This window comes from Glycine max, chromosome 15 (genome assembly GCF_000004515.6).
Source record: "Glycine max cultivar Williams 82 chromosome 15, Glycine_max_v4.0, whole genome shotgun sequence".
Taxonomy (NCBI): Eukaryota; Viridiplantae; Streptophyta; class Magnoliopsida; order Fabales; family Fabaceae; genus Glycine; species Glycine max.
The window spans coordinates 6,639,586-6,663,195 of NC_038251.2; the positions used below are offsets into that span (position 1 = coordinate 6,639,586).

Here is a 23,610-nt window from a genome sequence, read left to right on the forward strand (position 1 = left end):
CACCAAAACTCCTTAACTCTCACTCCTTGGACTTCCCATACCGAACACCGCTTATACTCTTCCAACCTCCTCCACGCGCTCCGCCGCAACAACAATCCTACCTCCGCCCTCCAAGTCCGCGCCACCGCAGACCGCGTCCTCGCCGCCACTACCAAAGGCCGAACTCGCTGGAGCCGCGCCATTCTTGCAAATTCATTCGGTCGGTGGAGGAAGCAGAAGCAGAGGCACCACAAGAAGGTCAAGAACTACTCCGCCAACAAATGTATGAAGAAGACCACACCGGAGATTCGGAGAAGGTTACCGGCGGTGCAGAAGAAAGCGCACGTTCTCAGAAAGTTAATCCCTAGTTGCCGGAAGGTGTCGTTCCCGAAGCTCTTGTTTCCCAAGTGGCTCAACTCAGAAAAGAGAACCAACAAATACTCACAAGCATCAACATCACCATGCAACAGTACCTGAGTGTTGAGGTTGAGAACTCGGTGCTTAGGGCTCAGGTGGGTGAGCTTAGTCACAGGTTAGAGTCTCTGAATGAGATCGTTGACGTGTTGAATGCCACTATTGTGGCGGGTTTTGGAGCAGCAACAACATCGAGCACCTTCGTTGAGCCAATTAATAATAATAATAATAATAGCTTCTTCAACCCGTTGAATATGGGGTATCTGAACCACCCTATTATGACTTCTGCGGATATATTGCAGTACTGAGATCCATGGTCTCTGAGTCTGAGATTTGATCAGGATTTCTTCTTCTTCTTCTACAAATTAATTGACATTTGTTTTAAGGTTTTCATTTAAGGTTAGGGATTAGGGTTATGGGGGATTGGGTTAGCGTAATTTTTTTTTACCACAGAAGAATAAAAATTTTCAAAAGCCTCTCAGACGTTGACACGTGACAATCAATGTCTGAGCTTAACAGTCAACGTCCAATTAAGGCGTCCGTGACCAACATTGCAGGATTTTACAAAACAGGGGAGTGCGAATTAAATTACCGGGGGACCAAATACGAAATTAAACCTAAAGTAGGGGATTAAAAATGTAATTTTACCTAATAAAATTCTAGAAGGTAGAGTATCATCGAGGGCAACCCAACTACAAGGATCAAGGAATAAATAATGTTGGAAAGTAAAGGTAAACCTCTAACTTTAGTTATTCTAGCTTTTAATTAATTAAGCAAGGCATATATGCTGATAAAAATATATTCCTTTCCATGATATAAGGAGACATTAATAATAACTGTTCCATGATCAGTACTAGTGGTGAGTAATCATAATCAGTAGCTATGAGAGAGCTGCAGATAGGGAGAAAGAAATTAGAGATGACAAGGCACTCCGTAGCCTTAATTGAGAAAATGAAAAAGCCATATATACTGGCCAAGAGATACGAATGGGAAGAATTCGGCAGATTTTTCAACAAACACAAGGATCTATTGGACAAGCAAATTGACTTGCACCACAGCACTCCTCTTCACTACGCAGCTCACTGTGGGAACCCAACAATGTACAGGGAAATGATCGAGTGGGTGGGAGAGGGAGACATCAAGCGTGTGCTGAGGTTGCAGGACGACATGGGGAACACTCCGCTTCACGAGGTGGCATTCACTGGAGAAGTGGAAATGACCAAGAGCATTCTGGAGCACGAGGAGGAAGAAGGCCCAAATCAGCAGTATGAGCCATTGCTGCGAATGAGAAACAAATTGGGAGAAACCGCCGTCTATAGAGCTGCTGCACTTGGAAAAACTGACTTGCTCAGCTTCTTCCTTCAAGACTTGGGAGCAGATGCTCATCGTGATATACATTTTCACCGAAAGGGGGATAAGATGTCCATTCTGCACACTGCTGTCATTGATCAATTCTTTGGTACCTATGTCTAGTTCTCTCCATTCTTTATATATATCTCTTTTCGTCTTAATCCTTCAGTTGATCACAGAAAAAAAAAATGATTAATTCAGGATTCAACATAAAAATAAGTAAGTTTGTCTAATAATTATTTCTGACAAAGATCCAACTTAACTAATATCTAAACGATAAAATTATCATAATTTTAGTGTATTAATCACTTGTAAAAATTAACAAAATATTTTTTTATTGATAAATCTATAATTTAAATTTTAATTGTATTATTGAGTCGATGATGTTCTCTTCATGCATACGTGCATACAAATATGTACAGTGATGGTGTTCTTGCTTGCACATGCAACATAATGTTGATATTTAAAGTGGTCGTTGAATTATGAGGTGAAGCTTTAATAACCAATACTAAAATGATTTAGAGAATTATATATACCTAAGTTTTACCTTTGTAAGAACTACAAATGTTGTTGATTTTCAATGCAGGCACAGCTTTATGGATATTGGAAAGATATGAACACCTCGCTTATGAAAAGGAAGACAATGAACTCACAACTCTGCAATTGCTAGCCAAAATGCCCTCTACGTTTAAAAGTCAAACCCAAATGGGGCCTTTGAAAAATTTCATATACCTCTGTAAGTCTCCGCCAGCTATTTCGGCTTTTGAATAACAAGCATGCACATATACCCATAAAAAACACATCAATTTTATCAAAGAAAAAAAAGTTCAAAATTAAGCTTGTATAGTTACATTAAAAAATATTGTGCTTCGTTGATTAAAAAATATAGATTTGAAAATTGTGATAAAATCAAATTCATATCATATATATAATGATTTGAAATTAATTGAAATTTCAATATTAAGTTTTTAATTAATATTTATTATTAATTTATTACACTTTATCATCTAAAATGTAATTTCTTTTCTTTTAGAGGATTCAAATTAAGAGAAAACTTAATTGTACTTTTGTTTTCTAGGTTTGATAATTTTGTGATTTTAATCTCTAAAATTTTACTTAAGTCAATTAGGTTTTTAGATATCTTAATTATGCGATTTTAATCATTTTGTTTAATAGACCAACATCATTTTTGTTAATATATATAGTTAGGAACTAAAATCATATTATTGTAATATTTAGTGAACTTAATTGGCTCAATTGAATTTGATGGATTAAAATTACATATTACATTGTAGACATCTAATTGGCACAATTGAAACTTAATGGATTAAAATCACACATTATGATACCTAAGATTAGGAGACTAGAAATACTTATGTGCTCAAACAAGGTTTTAAATTGTAATTATCATTATAGTTATTTTAATGTGATCATTAGTTACAACGTTTCACATTAGTTACAACGTTGGTTTCTAATCTTAAGTGTGGGTAGACTGGGATAAGGAGTAAAATCCTAGTTCAAGTTATATAGCAAGTTAATAGTTGTACTATTATGACACAGTGCTTCCTAACTTTCAAGATTACAAATACTACAATCAAAATAAGGAATACACAACCAAAAAGGAAGATTTGGAGAGTGGCAGGGAGGACAAAAATGAGCCATCTCCAACTCAAATGAAGCTCGAGGATAATACGAGAGAAGGGCAAATTTTGAAAAGTGGCGGGAAGGCAAGGAGAAATGAACCACCTACAACTCAAAGGAAACTATCAGGTATGCATGAAAGGATAGGTTAAAATATAAATATCAATTTTGGATAATATTGGTATAAGATTAATTTTAAAAAACTATAAATGTATCATTTTTATTAGAAAAAATTATTTATTATATTAAACATTTTAATTTATTCACTATTTAAAAGATGCGGGGAATAGGAAAGTTTTAAATGCAAGGAGGAAATGGGTGATTTCAATGGATGAGAGACCTATAAGAAAAAATTAAGCACATAACAATTATAATATTACAGGAAATTAGGACACATGATTACAGTCACCATTATATTGCGCAATAAATTTCCTGCAGAACGCAAATAAAAAAGCCGAGTCTTCCTCCACATGATAATATTTTCAATCACGGTTAAAAACAAAACAAGCCATAAAGCAAGCAATTATAATCATAATGATGACAAAAGGAACCCAACTATCAGTATATATCAACCCTCTGCATCTCTCACCATGAACCCAGGCCTACGTTGTTGCCCACATGGACCAATAAGATGCCCATAGTCTATTACCAAATGATCATTATGTTATTAGTGCCTAAAATATATAAATAATTTATTATTAATTTTTATCAAATATTTTTCCAAGAAACTAACACAAAATAATAAAATATTACAAAGAATAAAATGAAAAAATCAATATATTAAAAAAACTAAAACAAAATAACAAGAATCAAAAATCAATTTTTTCTTTCTAAATTTTTATTTTATTAAGGACTCGTTAGAAAGAAAAAAATTATTAGGAATCTAAAATAAAATTAAATAATTTATCATGTAATTATAAAAGAATGATTAAGATTAAATTTAATTAAAAAAATCATGATCATTTATGTATAACTGGTATAATCAAGAGTAACTCCTTTGATGCTCTTGCTAAAATATATATCTTCAAAATTGCAGCTTTTTCATGGATGTGGTATACCATGTGGAAGATTATGGCCAAAGGTGCAAGTTCATGATACATCTTCAAACAAAAAGTATTTCTATTGTTTGGACATTATTTTTTCCTTCTCATATGTTACTTGTATGCTTTGTTAATGCTCAGAATGGAAAGAGATTGATAAACTTTGGAGGAAAAAGGAAATGCATAATTTAGCAAAGGAACTTGTAAACTTGCTAGCACAAAAAGACTATTCATGGCGAAATACTGCTATTGCAAGGGATAGAACAGTTTCCATGGGGAGATCACAACAAGAAGGAAAGCCTAAAGAAATAAAAGGGAAACAAGAGGAAGGAGAAAAACAAGAGGGTGCAAGCAAACCAACATATACCCCCTTGCTTATGGCTGCTTGCAATGGAATTACAGAGATTGTTGAAGTTATAATTCATTTCCATCCTCATTCGATTGAGCATGTTAGTGACGACGAGCAGAACATATTATACATGGCTGTCAAACACCGCCAGAAGAAAATTTACCAAATCTTAAAGAAATTGAAAATGGTAAGAAGTCTTGCTGGAAAAATTGACAAGGAAAGTAACACTGTCCTTCACTACACTGCAGAATTTCAAGGGGGTTCCCAACCGGGTTTTGCTCTGCAACTGCAAGAGGAGTTGCATTGGTTCGATGTAAGTATCATTATATTTTGTCCTAATGAGAAATGATATTCATAAACAGTTTCCTCCTACTTCACAATTTTGATGTGTTCATTCATATTCTAATCATAACAAGAGTAAATGTGCTCAAGAGAAAAATAAAAATAACCTTGCTGATACAATACTCTCACTTTAGTAAAGCATTGTAAATACCACCATTTTAGTCTTAACTTTATAAAACCTTAATTTTGCAAAACATCATTCACATAGTTATTAAAGTTTGCAAAAAAAAAAAAAGGTAGTAAAAAAGACTACAAGTAATCATTGCTTACAATCTAATCTGTGTCTATCTCTAGTTGTATGTCTCTAACTGATACCCTTGTTTCTAATCTTTTTGTGTCTACATATTGTGCATTCATACTTGTACAGCGGATAGAAAAGAGACTCCCTTATCATTACACCATTCACAAGAACCAATACAACAAAACAGCAAAGCAACTTTTTGTGGAAAAGCATGAAGCACTGCTCAACGATGCTCGTGAATGGATAAAAGAAACTGCTCAATCATGCTCTGCAGTAGCTGTTCTTGTTGCCACTGTTGTCTTTGCCGCGGCATACACTGTCCCTGGAGGCACAGATGACAATGGATTCCCTAGATTTCTTCATGAAACTATATTCATGGTGTTCACAATTATGGATATTGTGGCTCTTGTAAGTTCACTCGGTTCGGTGATTATGTTCCTTTCAATCCTCACATCACCTTGTGAGATGTGGGATTTTCGGAAGTCTCTCCCGAGGAAACTGAACACAGGTTTTGCCTTGCTGTTCTTCTCCATGGCCACAACAATGCTATCATTCAGTGCAACAATTCTGATCAACATCAAGTTAGAGAAGAACAAATGGACTTCAAGTTTGACATATGCTGCAGCATTCTTTCCTGTCTGTATATTTGCATTGGTGCAGTTCCCTCTATATGTTGCCATGAAAGGATGTGTGCGGAGCATGCTTAGGAACCTTAAGAAGATCATTCCTCGTTTCCTCCTCAACTTGCTCAAAAAGAGCAGGAGAAAGAAATTGTGGGACATTTGAATTGGAAATTCTATTTTGTGCCCCCCTCCCCTTCCTTTTTTTTTTCATATTTTATCTTCAATTGTAGTTTCTTTTGTTTTTGTGCATTTGGCTATTGGCTATGCCACTTTACTTTTTTAAGGTCGTCAACATGCAGTGATTGTATAGCTGTATGGGTTATTTGTGGTAAAATAACCATTGGACATGGATGTCCATGAATAAGAGCATATTACGTCTTTATCGTGACTTTTGGTAACATGAAACAGCAATAGGTATTTTAAACATAACATTTATGGTCATCTGGTGTTGTTAAATGAACGCTAGTAAAGTCTGCCATCCACTCTAGCAGCTCTCTCTATCCCTTCTACGACAAAAAATCTGAACCATACACTGCATCACCTTGAGACAATAATTAATATCATCAAATGCATGATTTTTTTTATTTGTTTTACAATGACAGCAGTGAAAAACAATCCTACATTCTCAGATGCCCTATGAATAGTAATATTATAAAAATTAATTAATTATAGGAAAATGTTAACCAATATTCTTAAAACATTAGTTAAAGAACTAAAAAGAGAAAAAATTTATTGGATTTGATTTTCACAATAAATACTTTCTCCTTTTTTAACAAAAGTCCTAAGAACATTAGTTAACAAGACACTTAATTATATTACTAAATGTATAAAGTGGAAATTATTATTGTAAATTTAAAATACATATAGTTGATAATTTTTTTTTTTTTTTTGAGTTGAGGAACTTCAAAAATCATCAAAGGCAGTTCTAGCCAAATAAAATTAACCTTAAAGCAGGTCACCAATCCCTCCATCTTGGTCAACGTGGAGTGTACAATATCAACATTTACATATTTACAAGACAAATAATGACGCGATGAACATTTACAATGAGTGTGACTTAGCAGCTGTACAAACTATGTCTTCAATGCCAATGTCCAAAAGGAGAAAGGAATGAAAGGCGACGTTGAACCATTCAATTAATCATCAAACTTCGAATACAAATCAGCAAGTGCACGATAGAGAATGGCAGCGGCAGGTGGCCTAGGCAACGAGCCAAAAAGTATATCTGTTGCAGTTATAGACTGGCTGCCATAGAAACGGGAATTTTCTTGCGTGCGAGTAGTCACCATACTTCCTTCAAGTGAACATCCAACAAATGCACCTGCATGTAGTATTATTGTGGTCAAACATTACACCCTAAAACAAAAACAGATCAGACTCAACTTGAATCACCTAAGCAAAAACTCCAAATGGAACAAAGAACCATCAAGTTCAATCAACATAAACCAAGTTAATCCTAGGATATAAAGGTTACACTATTAACTTCATAACATCAATCTGAGAAGTTTATGAGCGAATCTGGATATTGGAGATTCAATTGCAGCATGCTTGTTCATTGCTAAAATACAAGTTTCAGTGTGTCTTGTTAAGTGAGAAACAATCAAGTCCCCTCAACCAGCCTTCCATGGGTTCCATATTTAAGTCAATTTTAACCACCATGTGATCACAAATACCTGAAGATTGTATGAAGAGGAAAGATAAAATGAAAAATAGAAGAGAGAATTCTTTGCTTATTTGCTCTCATATTTTCTGTAGCAATCAATTAATTAAGAAATTGAGCTACATCAATGACAAATGGAATTTAGCAGTCAAGGTTAGTCTCAGATTATGTTTTCCTCTCCCTTCTTCCACCCTCAAGAAAACCTTTTACTGAACTGTGCTCACTTAAGAGTGGAACATTAGCTGCACACGTTTCTATTGAAGAATTTTATCTACAAATCAATACTTAGATAATTATGACAATGATAGCATCTTCAGTTACTAAATTTTCACAAACAGCAGTGTAATAGTTTACAGTCATTCCAGTTCAAACATATATATATATTATATATATATATATTCATTGGTAGTTGATAAAAACAAAAGAGTCATATGATCCTATAGGCAGAGACTAAACAGAGTATATTGAAGTTGAACTACCAGACTAAGAAATATTTACATTGAATAACAAAAAGAAAAGATCAAGTTGCATACTGTTGCAAAAACAAAGGTTTCAGTATACTAGATGACCACAAATAAGAAACATACCTTTACTGCAGTTGTAGGTATAACAAGCAGCATAGCCACCATCACCAGCTCGAACATCAGCTTTAACTGACCTACCAACAAAGCCTACTGCAGCACTCAAACCTGCTCCAAGTGAAAGATGCATATTGCCACCAAATGTCTTGACAGCATCATTTGTTCTCAAAACAATGATGAAGTCTGTCAACTCGCCTCCAGCCTATGCAGTTAAAGAAATAAATCAACACTTCAGAATATATAGAAATAAATAAATATCAATAAAACCTGGAGACGGGCCACATATGTATGGAGTAGGAAGTCAGAACCAATGCTTGGTACAGTTGAGGAGTAAACAGAATAATATTAAAATGAAGATCCGTGTGGAAACTTAGCTATTGCATAACATATATTTCGGTAAATTTCATCAGAAGTAACTATGAAATTCTAGAGTCCAACAAAATAAAATGTTCTAGTATTACAGTTGACTGGAAACAGTATGCACAGCATATAGTGATAGATTTTTGGCAATTGATCCATAGTCATTCACAAGCAAAGTCATTAGTAATTGCCCTGTTTGGCCAATATTGTTAAAGATTAGTTACTTCACCTGAGCCCCCCACCCTACACCAAAGGTGGAAACAGCAGATGGAGGAGACCATGAACCGTCTTCCCTACGGGCAACCACAAGTCCTGTTCCAATATTGTAAGTAACCCCCACTCCTACTTTGACCACAGTGATAATTGCAAGGCCTTTTGCTTGTCTTAGAATGGCATCTGGAATTGACTTCTCGAGCTTTAGAAAACCTATCTGCAAAAGTGAAATTCTAGATGAAGTAAAACTTATTTTAGCACATAAATTTAAACAGTAGACTTCCATATTCACAATATGTCGTATAGACATAATATCATCAATAACCTAAACTTTTAATCTTAAAATTTACAGAGGGGTGCCAACATCAAGAAAATATACAGATATGAAGACGAACAATCATGCCAAGACACAATCAAATTTACAATTTGGGGGAGGGGGAAAAGAATTGTGTGACATGCAGTTTAGGGTCAGGAAGACAGACAATCAACATAGCTGCTGAATCTTTGATTATTACCAAGTAATTACATAACAGCTCCACCCACATGATACTAGATTAACATTTCATGATTTCATCTATGTCACTACACCAGTCCCTAAAAACAAAAAACCAACTGCTCACCATTATTTTTTAGAACAACGCACTTCACAAACAACTAAGAATCCTGAACAAAATAACAGGATAGTTATAATGGATTTTCTAGTTCAGATCAGCATTGGAGAAAGTTCTTTATAGATGTAAGGTCCATAATAATTAGCACAAGTCATTCATGGTTTCTGCTTCAAGAATTGGAAATGATACCTGATTATAAGCCTTGATAGTGTTAGTTGCCTTGTAAATTTCATATTCCATGGACTGCCCCCAAGGAAAATTAATCCACGATCGCAAAGTGCTCAGATCTGTCAGGTCATGGGTTGGCAACTGAGCAGCATTGCTTACATGATCCATCAAATAAGGCTGTACTGAATCAAGTCGGACACAGCATACATCGCATACTCTTTGGGGGTCAGAAACTTGGAATTTTGATGGCAACAAGCTCCGCCCCTTGGAACACTCACCACAAAATATTCCTCCACAAAATCGGCAGTGATGCCGGGAGCACATGATGGGATGAAATCTCACACCACAAAGCATACAAGAAGCAGCAGCACTATCTGCTAACCATTTTGGAGGCTCTGCTTCCAGTAGTTCCTTTACATTACCAAAGTTGGCCTCTGTAAGAGTTTGTGCCATTTCTCTCCAAGCTTGTTCAAGCACATGGCTGGATATCCATGAAAAATTACATGTATGAATATCTCCTAATGCCAAAGAAGTCACTTTTCCTCGAGCCACAAGTAACATTTCTGCTAGCACATCCCACATAGTCAATTCCCTTTCATCTCCAACATATTGATTCCATCCCATATCATCATCAGGAAAATAGCCACCATTCGAGTGAAAACCCTTGGTCCACTCTTTGTGATCATCTTCCAACATAGGTGGAACTGAAACTGGTATCCAAACTCCAGTATCTTCATGCAGTGGAGTATCATAATAGAAGTACCTTCCCCGCTTCTGAAGATTAGCTGAAGACTCCATGTCCTCGTTATTCTTTTCCATTTGTTTTTCAGGTAATTCAGGATATAATCTAGAAGAATTTATACAATGCCCTTCAGTGCTATCAGTGGAAAAAGAATCACAATACTCTTTAGTAACAGAATTCTTCCTCATACCAACCACCTCATCATCCTGTCAATGATATCAAACACCACAAACAAATTAACCATATAAACCATAGAGCACTAAACTACACCCAGTCTCAAAGGGAAAAATCAATATCATTTGAACTTTAAAGTAATATATTATAATTTAATGTCCGTAAACGATCCATGAATAGTTCCCTTATTCCTCTTTCTCTTCCAGTTTCATTTTTAAACGCAACATCAATACATCAAATTACCCCCCAATAAAAAAAAAGATATGCAAGGTTAAATTCCACACATACACAAACAACACAAAAATCCAAACAGGTGCAGAAATTTCCAATTCCCCAAACAAAAACACATGCATATCTAATTAGGGAAGGAGAAAATTCACCAGAGGAGAATCGGAATAGGATATCTTGTCGCCAAGGGAGCAACTAGAAACCCTTGCAGATAAATTTTCCACAACTTGCGCCTGATTCCGAGAATCCAAGATTTTGCCCTCCATTGGCACACCTAAAACAAACACCAAAATAGGGCATGTATGTGCATATACTGTTTACATATATTATCAGGCAAAAAGAAAATTTTGCACTGAATATATCAATTCCGGGCCAAAAGAACGAAACTTTGAGAGGACAAACGAAAAGGGTCTGCGATAGAATTCGAATTAGAGATTCAATGGCGTGTAATCAATACAGAGTTCCCCAAAGGTTTTACGTCTTCTTTGCGTGCAGACCCTGAATATTTTCGACTTTCTTCTCCTTGTCGTATTTTTTAATTTGTTATCCTTTTTTTTTGCTGGATTTTTTTAATTTGTTATCTTATACATGTATTTTTTAAATTGATTGTTTTTAAAATAATTATTTTAATGATTAATATTTTTTATAATCTAAAAGAAATTTATTTTTTCAATGATTATATTAAAAAATAAGTCTTCATCATTTATTTTAGATTTAATTACTCATTTCATTTTTATTTTTTAAATTTATTCGATTTAATCCTGGACATTTTTAATTCCTAACGACATTTTAATTTTCAAAAAAATTTAACATATAAACTTTTTAAAAATTAAAATATAAATTTTAGGAATTAAAAAATTTATTTAATAAACTTCTATACTAAAACATCTACTTGTTGACTACAAGAATTAAAAGAGAAATTTAAAAATTATAAAAATTAAATAATTAAATCTTTATTTTATTTTATCCCATTAATAAAGGTTAAATTCATATGGCATATAATTGCACGATTGAATCTTATTGTGTGAGTCTCACAGATTCTATAAGTGCTCTCTTTTAAAACAATATTGCAAAGGTTTCGGTAAAATGACTCATGGGGTTTCTTTTAGAAACTTATTTTTAAAAGGGGTCCTTTTTTAAACATATTCCTCAATAAATCTGTTTTGTAAAAAAAAAAAAATCATGTAATATCGTCATTCCCATCAACGTAATCCCATTATTCATGTCAGTAAAAAAAAATCATGTGTGCCAAGTGTGTTTCACCATCACCAGTAGCGAAACACACTGTTTACATGATATGCATATCGTCAACTCCAACCGTGTAACACCACTCCAACAACACTTCATGCAAAAAAAGCATTCACATACCATGTGGGTTTCGCCAATGATAGTGGCGAAACACACTGTGCATATCAGCAGCATCCCCATGGCCATGCCATGTATCCCCGCACCATCCAGCATAGGTTCCGCCAACAGTATTGGCAAAAATCATCCCCATAGGAGTTGATTTAATTGATTGCATATGCTACCTATCCTCATCCTACGATAATATTTTGAAACAAATTACCCTAATGGAGATATCCCTTACACCTTTAGTACTGGAAACTTTTTTCTGGTACATACTGCTGCAAACTTTATTTATTTATTTTTTATGTATAGGCCCAAAATGTAAACATGCGCAATTTTAAATATACTTGTGCTTTAATCCAGGTCAAATGTTTATTTTATTGTAAGCTTACTTTTTAGATATATGAATTATATTTTAGATTGATAAAAAATATATACATTGTAATATAAGATTGTTTTAATTATTAATAACTTCTATTAAAATTTAGTTTAAAAATAAAAATGAAAAGGATGGATAAAAAAATAAGAAATTTAAAAAAATATAAACACATTTTCAATAAAGAAAAACTCTTAAAAATATTTTTTTAATAAAATTACTAACTCAATACTTATTTCCTACGTTCTTTTGAGATATGAAAGATTATTAGACTTTATTTTTTTTAAAATATGAGTTAATTTTTTATCAATTGGATTAACTTTTGTCGCAGTGATAAAAGACTAGAGAAAGTTAAAGTTAACACTTTATGTCATTCTAAGATTTCAATTGAATTTATGTAAGAGAAGGCGAAACATAAGAAACATCTGTAAAAATCAAAGGCTTCATCAAAAGGGAAAATGAACATGGGAAACATAAGCGTATAGTGACATGCATCCCACCAATGTAGATGGTGGAACCTATGGGGATGGTTTTCACCAATACTACTAGCGGAACCTATGCTGGATGGTGTCGCGATACATGACATGATCATGGGGATGCTGCTGACATGCACAGTGTGTTTCGCCACTATCAAGGCGAAACCTCACATGGCACGTGAATGCTTTTTCTGCATGAACAATGTTGTTGCAATGGTGTTACACAGTTGGAGTTGGCGATATGCATGTCATGCAAGCAGTGTGTTTCGTCAGTGGTGATGGCGAAACACACTTGGCACACGTGATTTTTTTTTTTACTGACATGAACAGTGGGGTTACACTGATGGGAATGGCGATATCACGTGATTTTTTTTTACAAAACAGACCCCTGAGAAATATGTTTAAAAATGAACCCCTTTTGAAAATAAATTTGTAAAAAAAACCCTATGACGTTATTTTACCCAAAGGTCGGCAACAATCAAAATAAATAATATTTCGAACCAAAAAGTCTAGTTATTTAAAAATTGAGTTCAATAATAATTTTTAAACATCTTTTTTCCTCTTAATCCATTTAACATCTTTAAAGGATAAAATTGAAAGGCCCATGAAAATCAAAATTGAGAATACTTCAAATGCAATGAACTTAGTTGAAACATTAATTAACTTTTAATATTTTTTAGTACTACAACAATAACAAAGTTAGAGCTTAGGAACGTGTATATATTACTTAAACTTCCTCATCACTAACACAACCCAGTAAATATGAACGAAAGTTATATTTCTCACATTCTTAAAAGGGGATTATAAATTAAATACATGCTAATTCTTTTATAATTATTACATTTTTTTATGTCAAATAAATTTATCATGATTTTCTTAAGAAAAAAAAAGAGAGAATTTAATTAAAACGTGTGTAAAAGCTTTTCAAACTATTATTATTGAATCACAACTTGATTTTTATAATAATTATTTAAATAATAATCAGCATACATCCATCTATTTTAAACACGTCATTAACCTCATTTATTTATTTTTTTATTTCTTCTCATCACATCATAAATTTTATCACATTTATAATTATTTTTTTTAACTCTCCATGGATATAAGATAATATTATGGGTATTCATTAAACATTTTCTAATTATTTTTAAAAGTTATCTTAAATAAATTTTAATTGGCTATCACTATTAAAAAATTAAACGAATAACACATGAAAATTAAATTCTAAAAAAGAAAAGCGAAACTAAAATTTAAACAGAAGAAAAAAAGTAACCGTTGTTGCAGCCTGCAAGTGCAAGGCTTGTGAGTTGAGAAGGGAAGAAACAACCAGAAACTCCTGGAAATGACGCAGCCCCTGCTGCTTGTGATCGGCCAGCAATTAACCTTCTAAACACATGCTGAATGGAATGGAGACCTTCCAATCATGACTCACGAGTAAAACAAATATTAATTTTAAATTCGTATACGATTGTAAAGAAAAAAAATTGCATAAATTCATTATACATTCAGCTGTAATTTCTTATCAACTGAACTCCAGCTATTATGATGATAAGTCTTTATATTGATTAGCTGGTTATTCATCATTTACATATCTACAAAATAAAAAAATGTTATACCTTTATTATAACTATTAATAAAAGTATTTTAAATAAAAAATAAAATTCCAAACATTAATATATATTTTCAATCCCAACACTTTAATTTATTTTATATTTTTATATTTTACGATTTATACATCTTAACTATTTTATAAACTATTTCGTTGTCATCAGAAAAGCAGATACGATGCCGTTGTATGGAATGTATAATTTTATTGTTTTAAAAAAAACAAACAATGTTTCTTGTTTTCAACGACATTTACCGGTCACGTCAAAGGAAAAAACGACATTTACCGGGGGAAGAGGTAGAAATTTTCGTTTTGAAAAAAAAAAAAAACATTTCAATAATGAGTCAAATATAAAACGAACCTTTTTTCTTTTCTTTTCTTTTCCTTTTCTATTTTTTTCATTGTAGTGTATGTGTGTGCTGAGAGCTTTACCAACTTCAAAACTTGGAGCTTATTCATTTCATCCATGGCGTTCTGTCTCTTCATCCCCAACCAACCCTTCACTCTGGTGCCAACCCTTCTTCTCCTTGTTCTCCTCCACGCCTCTCTCTGCGAACCCCTCTCACGGGTTCTCCTGATATGGCGCTAGAATTTCCAAGGATGGTTCAACTCGGCACCTATTTGAGTCGAGGAACACTAAGCACCACCCCAACAACTGTGGAGAGTTGGTGGCGCAGTCTCAGTGCTCACAGAACTCAAAGTGCAGCTGGTGCACCAGTGAGGACCTTGATGACATGTGTTTCAGCTTTGCCACAACAGGTGCACCAGCTGAGGCGTGGAGGTTGCCACAACAGGTTTACTCTTGCAGCTTGATCCGGTGAGATCCATTATGTTTTGCTCCTATTTGTCATTGGGATCTGTGCCACCCAAAGCTGCAATTTTTTACTCTCATTGTGTATGAAATCTTCAGTTGATGTTGGAGGGTTGTTGTTGTAACTTGTAATTGTTATTGTTTTGTTGATTCGATCTATGATTTGTTAGATTGGAATCATGTGTAATTTTGTCCTCTGACCTGATGGTTTTGGGAAAGTTATTGACATCATTAAAATGAGCATTGGTGTACTAAGAATAACAAAATTATATTGATATTGGTGTGAAGGATGTGATCCAAAAGACTGAGCACTAAGCTCTAACTATACTAATGATATACTCCTGATCATAATTAAATAAGGAAACAAATCATGGAATTAAAAACAAGCAAACTATTTCTTAGAGATGATTTAAGATACCCTAAAACAACATTTGGAAGATTCAAACAACAATAAAATGAAATCGAGAGATTCAGAAAGTTGGAAGTGTAATCTGGGAATGGAAATGGAAATGGAAAGTACAGGCTCTATCTAGGATTAGGGACTAGCAGGACTAGACTGCATTTGAGACAGAGGTTTAATGGAGTGCCAGATGATAATGGCTGGAAATGGAGGAGACCACAAGGCAGAATTTGTGTCTAGAACTAAAGAGGCTGGTGAAGTCAAACACCATCAAAACTCGCTCCCTCCCCAATGCTATATCTGCATTGGAAAAGATTTATACAATATGTTATAGGATTCATACAATAGTCAAAATAAAAACAAACCAGCTATGACCACAACAAACAATGCCAAGAACAACCTGGAAATGTCAAACCAAATGGAGAGAGAGAAAGAGAACATGTCAGATTTGAGCATTATACATCACAAAACACATTCCAACTGAGCCAAATAGCCACGAGTAAGATGGCAAACAAAGGCAATCAAGGTTGAGCCTGATCAAAGATTTCCTGTTAATTTACATACATTGATTTCCCTACCGTTCCTCATTAGAACAGTGTGAGTTGGCATCTGAAATAAGGAACCGCATCTTGCAGAATCAATGTTTGCATATCACTATATCAGAAAGTAAAAAATGGACCCATCAATGCATGTAGGGAAATCAACCTAGGCAGCAACTAAAAAAAACAGTAGAAGAAATTGAAGCAAAGATGATGAACAAAACCATGATTGATTAGTGATTACGAAAATCAGTGCACAAATCAAACAATAAAACAGATCCATCAACTAGAAAAGAAAAAAATAGATCCTTTTTTTCCTTGTATAGTTGAGAATGAATCATCATAACTTCAAAACCCAGTTTCTTCATGATAAACAGAATTATGTTAATCCATATATACAGTGCCTGAAATCTGCATTTCTGTGCCATCTGGGAGACAACTAAGTCTAAGATAGCTTAAAAGGTCCAATCTTTGATGCTACATATATAATATATTCCTATCCGGACCGTGTTTCTTGGAGAAATTCTTATGTTCTCCATGAGCAGCAATTTTCTTGCTCTTTATTAGTATTGTATAGTAACTCAGCTATGGCATTAAAAATGTAGTTAAAGGAGACAACAGTGGCTTATGTAATCTACCAGCTACAACTTTCACTGTACACTAGAGAATAGAGAACTGAAATTTTTCTTTCACATTTGTGACTGATCTTCACTGAGCAATATGCTAAAAAATAAAATAAAATCTGTGTTTAAGGATAGGCTTACTGTGACAGGATAGCTGATATGGAAACTATTGAGAGAGAAAAGAGAAAGATTGATAGATTAATTGATTTATTGATTCAATCTCATTGTATTCATGAAATTCATAATAAGTTGCATCAAAAGCTTCAGTTTGTTTACAGTGTTTCCTAAACTTTCTTTTCCAGTTACCAGTGGATCACCATGGTAGAATTTAAACATGGTAAAATGTTACAAATTGTGACAGGGATGTCATGTTAATTTCTTCAGATGCATCTGTCATTTTCAGAAATACCTTAATAGTGCAAAAGGTGTCTGGGTGAGTAGATATAACAGTATACTCTCTGAAACAGAATTTGTGGTTATCTTTCTGATTTTTTTTTGCAGGTGCAGGTCACTCATGTGAGCTCAAAAGCCATTGAAATAAATTAGATTATAAAATGGGGACAAAAAAATGGCTGGTGAGCTTTATTTGCCATGTAATGGATTATCTAAAGTCGTTTGTGAAATTTTCCATGCTACATGAAACTACAATTCTTCAAATCTACTGATGAGCAGAAAAGATGTACTTTACTTTAAAATACCAACCTTCATATTACCAATGCTCAAAGCTAGTGTTTCTTCCTCCCTAGAGTATTACTGGGGTAAAAAAATGTGGTGACAAAAGAATACATCAAATTTTCGGTTGAGTCAATTTCTCTTCCCAGCAAATGAGAGATTTCCATATGTAACGGCAGTGGTATAGTTCAATTTCGTATGTGCCATTAAAAATTTCAAAAAAGTAAGCTTCGATCACAGAGAGGTTCTACTGGGTTAGACTAAATACTGTAATAACATGGGGCCAAAAAATGAAATACTGTAATGGTGAACACTGAAATCTAAGAACATGCCTTCTGCCTCTAACTGGGCTTCAAAATAGGGATACCGTTGAATTCGGAATTTCTTATTCACTTTCACATTTTCTAACACTGGGATATTATTATGCCAAAATGAGTCCTGAAATGGTAGTGATAAGTTTCGAATTTACTTAGTTAAGTGTATTTTTTGTTAATCGTAATTGTTCTTTCTGGTAAACTGGGTGTGCGATTGAATTGTGCAATTCATTATTATCCAATCAAGCGCTAAATCTCAAACCTATGCAATTAAAACAAAAAGGAAGAAAAATGTCTGAACAGACTTTTTAAAAGCAAAAATTCAAAACTTTTCTTTATTTCTCCTACTCTTCAATTCAAATTTTAAAAATTTCTCCCTCCTTATTTTGTTTCCTCTAAACGAACCAGAGTTTTCTAATAGTTGATCATTTAATTGGCAGCAACCCTTTTCTTAAAATGTGAGATTCTAATCATTGGAGAATTATTTGCTGCAACTTAACAAACTTAATCCTTAACATACATCATGTCTGAATGGAAGTGTGCTATCCATTTGATACATACCATCATTTGATACATCAATTAAATCAAAGTTGATTATTCAATCTAAAGAATTAGTAATAAGCAGCATTTTCCCTCCCTACTCACAACCAGGCATTGAACAAACAACTCATTGTTGATTTCTCAACTCACGAGGGGAAGTAAAGACATAAATCATGAAAAAAATAATAATAAAAAGAATCTAACAATCTAACGTCGATGCTGCACAGTGACGTAGTGCTTAACAGCATCCCTCATATCATCACATTCACAGCAATCCGACCCATTAAAAAAGCTTCTCAATTTCCAAAGCTCCCGGTCGAGAATATCGTCCACGAAGGGCCTTATCAGAATCGCGTTCTCGGGTTGGTTCGCGAACGAATTCGGGTTATCGTCGACGATAACGACCCGTTTGAGGTCGCGACCCGTTTCGTTAAGGTCCTTCACGAGCTTCCCGTCAATGTTTCGGCACGAGTCGCGGTAGAGCCGGTGCGAGATGAACCGGTTCCGGTCGAGCCGGTCCAGGACCATGGAGGCGTACTCCTTAAGCGCCGCGGTGAAAACGACAACCTCGTACTTGGCGGCGAGGGACTCGAGGAACTCGTCGACGCCGGGGCGCTTCAGGACGTAGAAATCCATGGGCTCGCCGTCGATGACCGGCCGGACGACGAAGTCGAAGCGCTCCGGCGGCGGCGAGGGGTGCGAGTGGACGAGCGTTTCGTCGAGGTCGAGGAACACCGTTTTTCGGACGGAGAACAACGGAGGGAGGAGCGGGGTGGTGGTGGTGGCGGTGGTGTCGTCGAACACGAGGGTTCGGCGAATGTTGTCGAGTTCTCCGTCGGTTGTTGTAGTCTTTTTGAGGATTTTGTAGGAGGTTGCTTTTTTCTTGTGGGCGCTGGTGCTGAGGCGCGCGATCTTCGAGAAGAGTTTCGTGATACGGCGGCGGATGGTGGCCAGCGCGGCGGAGGAAGCCGCCACCACATTTTTTATGGGGGTTTTCCGTCGCCAGCGACGGTTGTTGTTGTTGCGGAGGTCCTTGATGGACTTCACTGGGCTTCTCTTCACCTTTGATACCATTATTTGGATATCAGAGAGAGAGAGAGAGAGTGGCGAAAATGATGTGGTTTGTGATTGTGTCTGTGCTGTTGTGTTGAGTTAAGGGGCAATTTTAAACTCTAGGTACGGTGCAACGGTCAAGAGCAGCTTCGGAACCGAAGCTATATTCCAACCTTTTGTTTGGCATTTTTGCCTTTTGGTTTGTTAATGTTGTGTTGTGTTGTTTTGTGTTGTACTGTTGTTTGTTTTTTATGCTTATCTTATCTTCAGATAACGAAGCTTCGTTTTTTTTAGATTAATAAAAATGCCCAGCAAAAACAACTGGTTTTGTTGTTAATGAAATGGTAATTTACATAAAAATATATTGTAGTTATTTATTTTTAAAAAAAACTACTTGAAATAAATAATTCCTAGTGTATATTTTTGTTTTCGTATTTGCAAAATTAGATAAGATTAAATTATCCAATTAAACCATGAATTAATAATACTTTTATTGTAATAATAAAAAAATACTTTTATTGTATGCATCAAAATGTATAGGTTAGAAGGTGAGAAATATAAAGTTTTTTTTAGTAATTGTTACCGCAACAAGTTAAGGTGCTCGTATCGAAATTTGAGTTACATTGATTCCTATAAAAAAAAATATTTGTTAAAACATGAAAACTAATATTAGAAAATAAAGAATTTGTTATGTTTCTAACAAAAAAAATATTACATTATATTATTTTATTATTTTTTAATTTACGTACCTAAAATTAGAAGATGATAAAATTATCTAATTATACTGTGAATGTTAATGAGTAAAAAATAGAAAATTTCTAGTTAGTTAAAAATCATATTTTCTTTTCTTAAAAAAAAGTGGTTATGGTGTTCATAATGTACCTTAAGTTAGATCGATTATTAATTTATTATAAAAAAATATTTACCACCGTTGCAACTAAGGTTGAACTCTAAGTATTAGCTTAGTTTTAAAGATTAACACCATTTGATATTTTACTATGTTTTTTCTATCTTCTTTTTGTTGTGGGTGAGTTTTCATATAGAATAATATCATTAATTTAATGAGACATGTTAGGGGTTGATTAGCTAGAATTTGGGTTAATCGGTCCTTAACTTGTAACTTGATTAATGTCTCTGAGTTTGGTAGATGGTAATTATGGACTCAAATTAAGTACTTAACCAAGAATCTAAGAAGTTCCACAACAAACAAATGCCAAGCTTAAGCACTAGGTTAGTCCCAATGGTTCACATTGTCTAATGCATCATTGTTATATTCTTTTTCTTATTGTGTATTATTCAACGATTGGTAAGTGTACTTAATTATTTTAAGTAATAAAGTAAAATGGAAGTTCGAGTGTCGAGTTCATATAAACTTTATTTGTATTTAGGTAGGTGAATATATAATCTTCAAGTAATAAATAAATTGGTTTAAAAGGTTGTGAAAAAAGATAGTAAAATAAATTGACACAAAATTAATTTAAATTAAACAAGAGAAAAACAAACATAAAAGAGAATTTATTAATTAAAATAGACAACATGAAGGAAGTCAATCATCTACTTATATACTCTAACATTGATCTCTCAAGTGAAAGAGTCTAATTTATGTATTTTTTCTCTCAAATCCCTTTAAGAGATAAAACAATCAAATTACATTAAGAATAGAGATGTATAAGAGGCTAAACAAAATTGGAATATTATGGGAGAAAAACAATTAGAAATAGAGTTGTTAAAACCGGTCAGCCTGTCCTACGTGGGCTGGCCCGCAACGGGTTGAGCTAAAAGTGGGCTAGCCCAGCTCGGCCCACTTTTATGTGGGCTAACAAAATGCCAGCCCGGTCCGACCCACCACAGGTTGGTGGGTTATGCGGGCTGTCCCATTTTTTCTACTTTTTTTTGTAAAAAAAAATAAAATATTACAAACAACTTAAAATAAAATCCAATATAAAAAACAAACTAAATCAAATCCAAACATTCAATATTAAAGTGATTGAAGTCTTCAAAATAAACATTCAACATGATAATTACTAATTCAATTGGGCTTTGCGAGCTGGCCTACTTTTCTCTTTTCTGTTTGTGCGTAAGCGTAATGTCAAATGAAATGTGTTGGTGTTGCTTTAGGTTGCAAAGAAATTAAGAAAGGTGCAGGCTTTGCGAAGTTGTGTTGTGGACCATTAACAAATTAACAAATGCTAATTCAAGTAGGCTTTGCTATTGTTTGGGCTTGCTCTATCACCGGATGTGAATTGTCAATTGGGTTGCTAGCTACAAAATAAAAAATTTAATTTTTTAACAATTATAAATTTATAATAATAATAAAATAAAACAATATATTATTTAAATTTGGTGGGTTGACGGGCTGGCCCACCAACCCACGGATTGAGCCCACCTAACCCACAGGCTAAGTGGGCCAGGTTGAAAAGTTACCGGTACCGAATTTTTTTTAAAATTGAGCCCGACCCACCTCTGGTCCCACAGTGGGCCGGGCTGACCCACAGATCGGAACCCATTTTGACTGCTCTAATTAGAAAGTAGGCTTTATTCTTGCATATGTTGAGCAGTTAGAAACAAGAAATTTTAATATTATGGAAGAAAAACAATGGTTGAGATAACACCGATGACAATCAACAACCCAAAATGTATTGGTGTAAATGAGGTTATTGTTCACCCGTCAAGAATCCTGTAGAGCTTCGAGTTTTGTGCCAAAAAAGGATTGACCAAGATGACAATGAATGAAAATGCTCGACAACGTATTTGTATAAATATGGGTAATGTATGGATGTTAACTTTAATATCTCATAATTTTCAAATCATTTATTTTTCTCACAAGCTCCCATTCATCATGGACAGTACATCGGGGAAATTTCTCGACATTGACGAATCAAACCTCCCATTCTTTGCTCGCCCTTCTAACCCAAATTAGTCATCCTCTAGTTCAATAGCACTTGTCCTTGGTCTTGCAAGGGTCGTACAAGCTATCATAGTGAATCGCCAATCTAGGGAGTCACTCTCAACTCAAGAATTCATAATGTGTGCCCACCAAGAAAACCAACGTGAATTTAACATAAATTCATGGTTATGTGCCTTAGAATTCGTTCAATCATGTGGTCAGCTACTATAAAACATTTCTTGTATTTGATACACCTAAACCCTCAATTGATTGTTGATTCGTATAATTATAGGATTTTTAAATGCTAGTGACACACTTCACAAGACACCGTTGGGTCCATTGATTATACTTTTGACCGTGTACCTTTAAAAGTCGTCATTATCAAAACTTGTACCACCAACAGTTTTGGTGACATGAGAGTTACACTCAAGGTAGTTTAGCTTATTCAATCTCTAATGATTACATTATTATTTTTGGGATATTCATTCATGGGAGTTTTAATTTCAAGATCCTACAAACATTACTGATATCACTTTGTGACAAACAATCATATAAGATGAAGATTTTGGCCAATATATGGTTAGTTGTGTCTTAGTTCTGCAAGAGGAAAGTTTCTTACTATTCTTGTTAGGTTCTTAATTTATGTGTCACATAAAGTTTATTTTTTGTGGCACTAAATTATATACTCTACAAGTGGTTGTGTTTTCTCCATTTTCTCCTCACTCCAAATGTTATTTGAATATTACACTGCATAATATTATCAAGGAAATATTTTTCATTTTAGGTTACAAATAAATTTGGTATTCACAAATTTTCATGGTATGTCTATGTGTTGTTAATATGTGACACATGTGTTTTTGAAAGAGAATTGATCTCATGATAACAAGTGTGTATTTTGTGCGTACAACATGTCTTCAAATATGATAAATAATGTTTCAATAATATGTTTGAGCAATAGTTTTCACATTTATGTTTGTTTTGTATGGTCCTAATTATGTTTGTTTTATGAATTTCATGTATGATTCTTCTTATTGTAGAACAATAAAATTGATATCATTAAATATTATGTTGACATGATCTATGTTTTAGTTCAACTAAATGTGTGGGTTACTATAAATTTTATTAACAAAAATAACATTTTTTTTATAGAAAGATTGAGATAATTTTATAGAAATTGAGTGAATAAACAAAAATATACAAAGACATAAAAAAAACAAAATAGAATAATTTTTTTAGAAAAACTAATTAAA

The 23,610-nt window shown here is 34.1% G+C and overlaps 5 protein-coding genes across 6 annotated transcripts; 3 read left to right on the plus strand and 2 right to left on the minus strand.

Moving 5' to 3' along the window:
* Nucleotides 1-440: 440 nt before the first annotated feature.
* On the plus strand, nt 441-701 carry LOC121173638 (bZIP transcription factor 44-like). Its single transcript, XM_041010100.1, has one exon. The coding sequence runs from the start codon at nt 441-443 to the stop codon at nt 699-701; it is 261 nt and encodes an 86-aa protein (XP_040866034.1).
* A 535-nt stretch (nt 702-1,236) lies between these two features.
* LOC100795405 (uncharacterized) lies at nt 1,237-6,367 on the plus strand. 2 transcript variants are annotated; one of them, XM_006597430.3, is made up of 6 exons: nt 1,237-1,852; nt 2,330-2,479; nt 3,304-3,513; nt 4,421-4,465; nt 4,566-5,086; nt 5,483-6,367. In XM_006597430.3, the coding sequence occupies exons 1-6, from the start codon at nt 1,276-1,278 to the stop codon at nt 6,140-6,142; spliced, it is 2,163 nt and encodes a 720-aa protein (XP_006597493.1). In that variant the 5' UTR covers nt 1,237-1,275; the 3' UTR covers nt 6,143-6,367. The 2 variants fall into 2 exon arrangements, with proteins under 2 accessions (XP_006597493.1, XP_006597494.1); XM_006597431.3 differs by having other exon boundaries at nt 1,245-1,852; nt 3,322-3,513.
* Nucleotides 6,368-6,889: 522 nt separating this feature from the next.
* Nucleotides 6,890-11,254, minus strand: LOC100785341 (uncharacterized). The gene is made up of 5 exons (XM_003545999.5): nt 10,869-11,254; nt 9,594-10,520; nt 8,810-9,010; nt 8,227-8,422; nt 6,890-7,300 (listed from the first exon to the last, which is right to left on the minus strand). Exons 1-5 carry the CDS (start codon nt 10,980-10,982, stop codon nt 7,116-7,118), a joined length of 1,623 nt encoding a protein of 540 aa, XP_003546047.1. The 5' UTR covers nt 10,983-11,254; the 3' UTR covers nt 6,890-7,115.
* A 3,504-nt stretch (nt 11,255-14,758) lies between these two features.
* On the plus strand, nt 14,759-17,702 carry LOC100785881 (uncharacterized). Its single transcript, XM_041009950.1, is given in 2 exon segments — nt 14,759-15,077; nt 15,079-17,702. Coding segments are annotated over 2 exon segments (354 nt in total). The 5' UTR covers nt 14,759-14,987; the 3' UTR covers nt 15,343-17,702.
* A 706-nt stretch (nt 17,703-18,408) lies between these two features.
* LOC100786396 (probable C-terminal domain small phosphatase) lies at nt 18,409-19,580 on the minus strand. Its single transcript, XM_003546000.5, has one exon. It carries the CDS (start codon nt 19,492-19,494, stop codon nt 18,628-18,630), a length of 867 nt encoding a protein of 288 aa, XP_003546048.1. The 5' UTR covers nt 19,495-19,580; the 3' UTR covers nt 18,409-18,627.
* Between the last annotated feature and the right edge of the window lie 4,030 nt (nt 19,581-23,610).

Excerpts from the sequence above, each read along its gene's own strand:
- LOC121173638 (XM_041010100.1), top strand. The coding sequence starts at position 441 with ATGCAACAGTACCTGAGTGTTGAGGTTGAGAACTCGGTGCTTAGGGCT.
- LOC100795405 (XM_006597430.3), top strand. The coding sequence starts at position 1,276 with ATGAGAGAGCTGCAGATAGGGAGAAAGAAATTAGAGATGACAAGGCAC. Across the intron at positions 1,853-2,329 it reads TGTCATTGATCAATTCTTTG|GCACAGCTTTATGGATATTG; the intron begins GTACCTATGTCT and ends TTTTCAATGCAG. Across the intron at positions 3,514-4,420 it reads AACTCAAAGGAAACTATCAG|CTTTTTCATGGATGTGGTAT; the intron begins GTATGCATGAAA and ends TCAAAATTGCAG.
- LOC100785341 (XM_003545999.5), bottom strand. The coding sequence starts at position 10,982 with ATGGAGGGCAAAATCTTGGATTCTCGGAATCAGGCGCAAGTTGTGGAA. Across the intron at positions 10,521-10,868 it reads CCTATTCCGATTCTCCTCTG|GATGATGAGGTGGTTGGTAT; the intron begins GTGAATTTTCTC and ends TATCATTGACAG. Across the intron at positions 9,011-9,593 it reads CTATCAAGGCTTATAATCAG|ATAGGTTTTCTAAAGCTCGA; the intron begins GTATCATTTCCA and ends TCACTTTTGCAG.
- LOC100786396 (XM_003546000.5), bottom strand. The coding sequence starts at position 19,494 with ATGGTATCAAAGGTGAAGAGAAGCCCAGTGAAGTCCATCAAGGACCTC.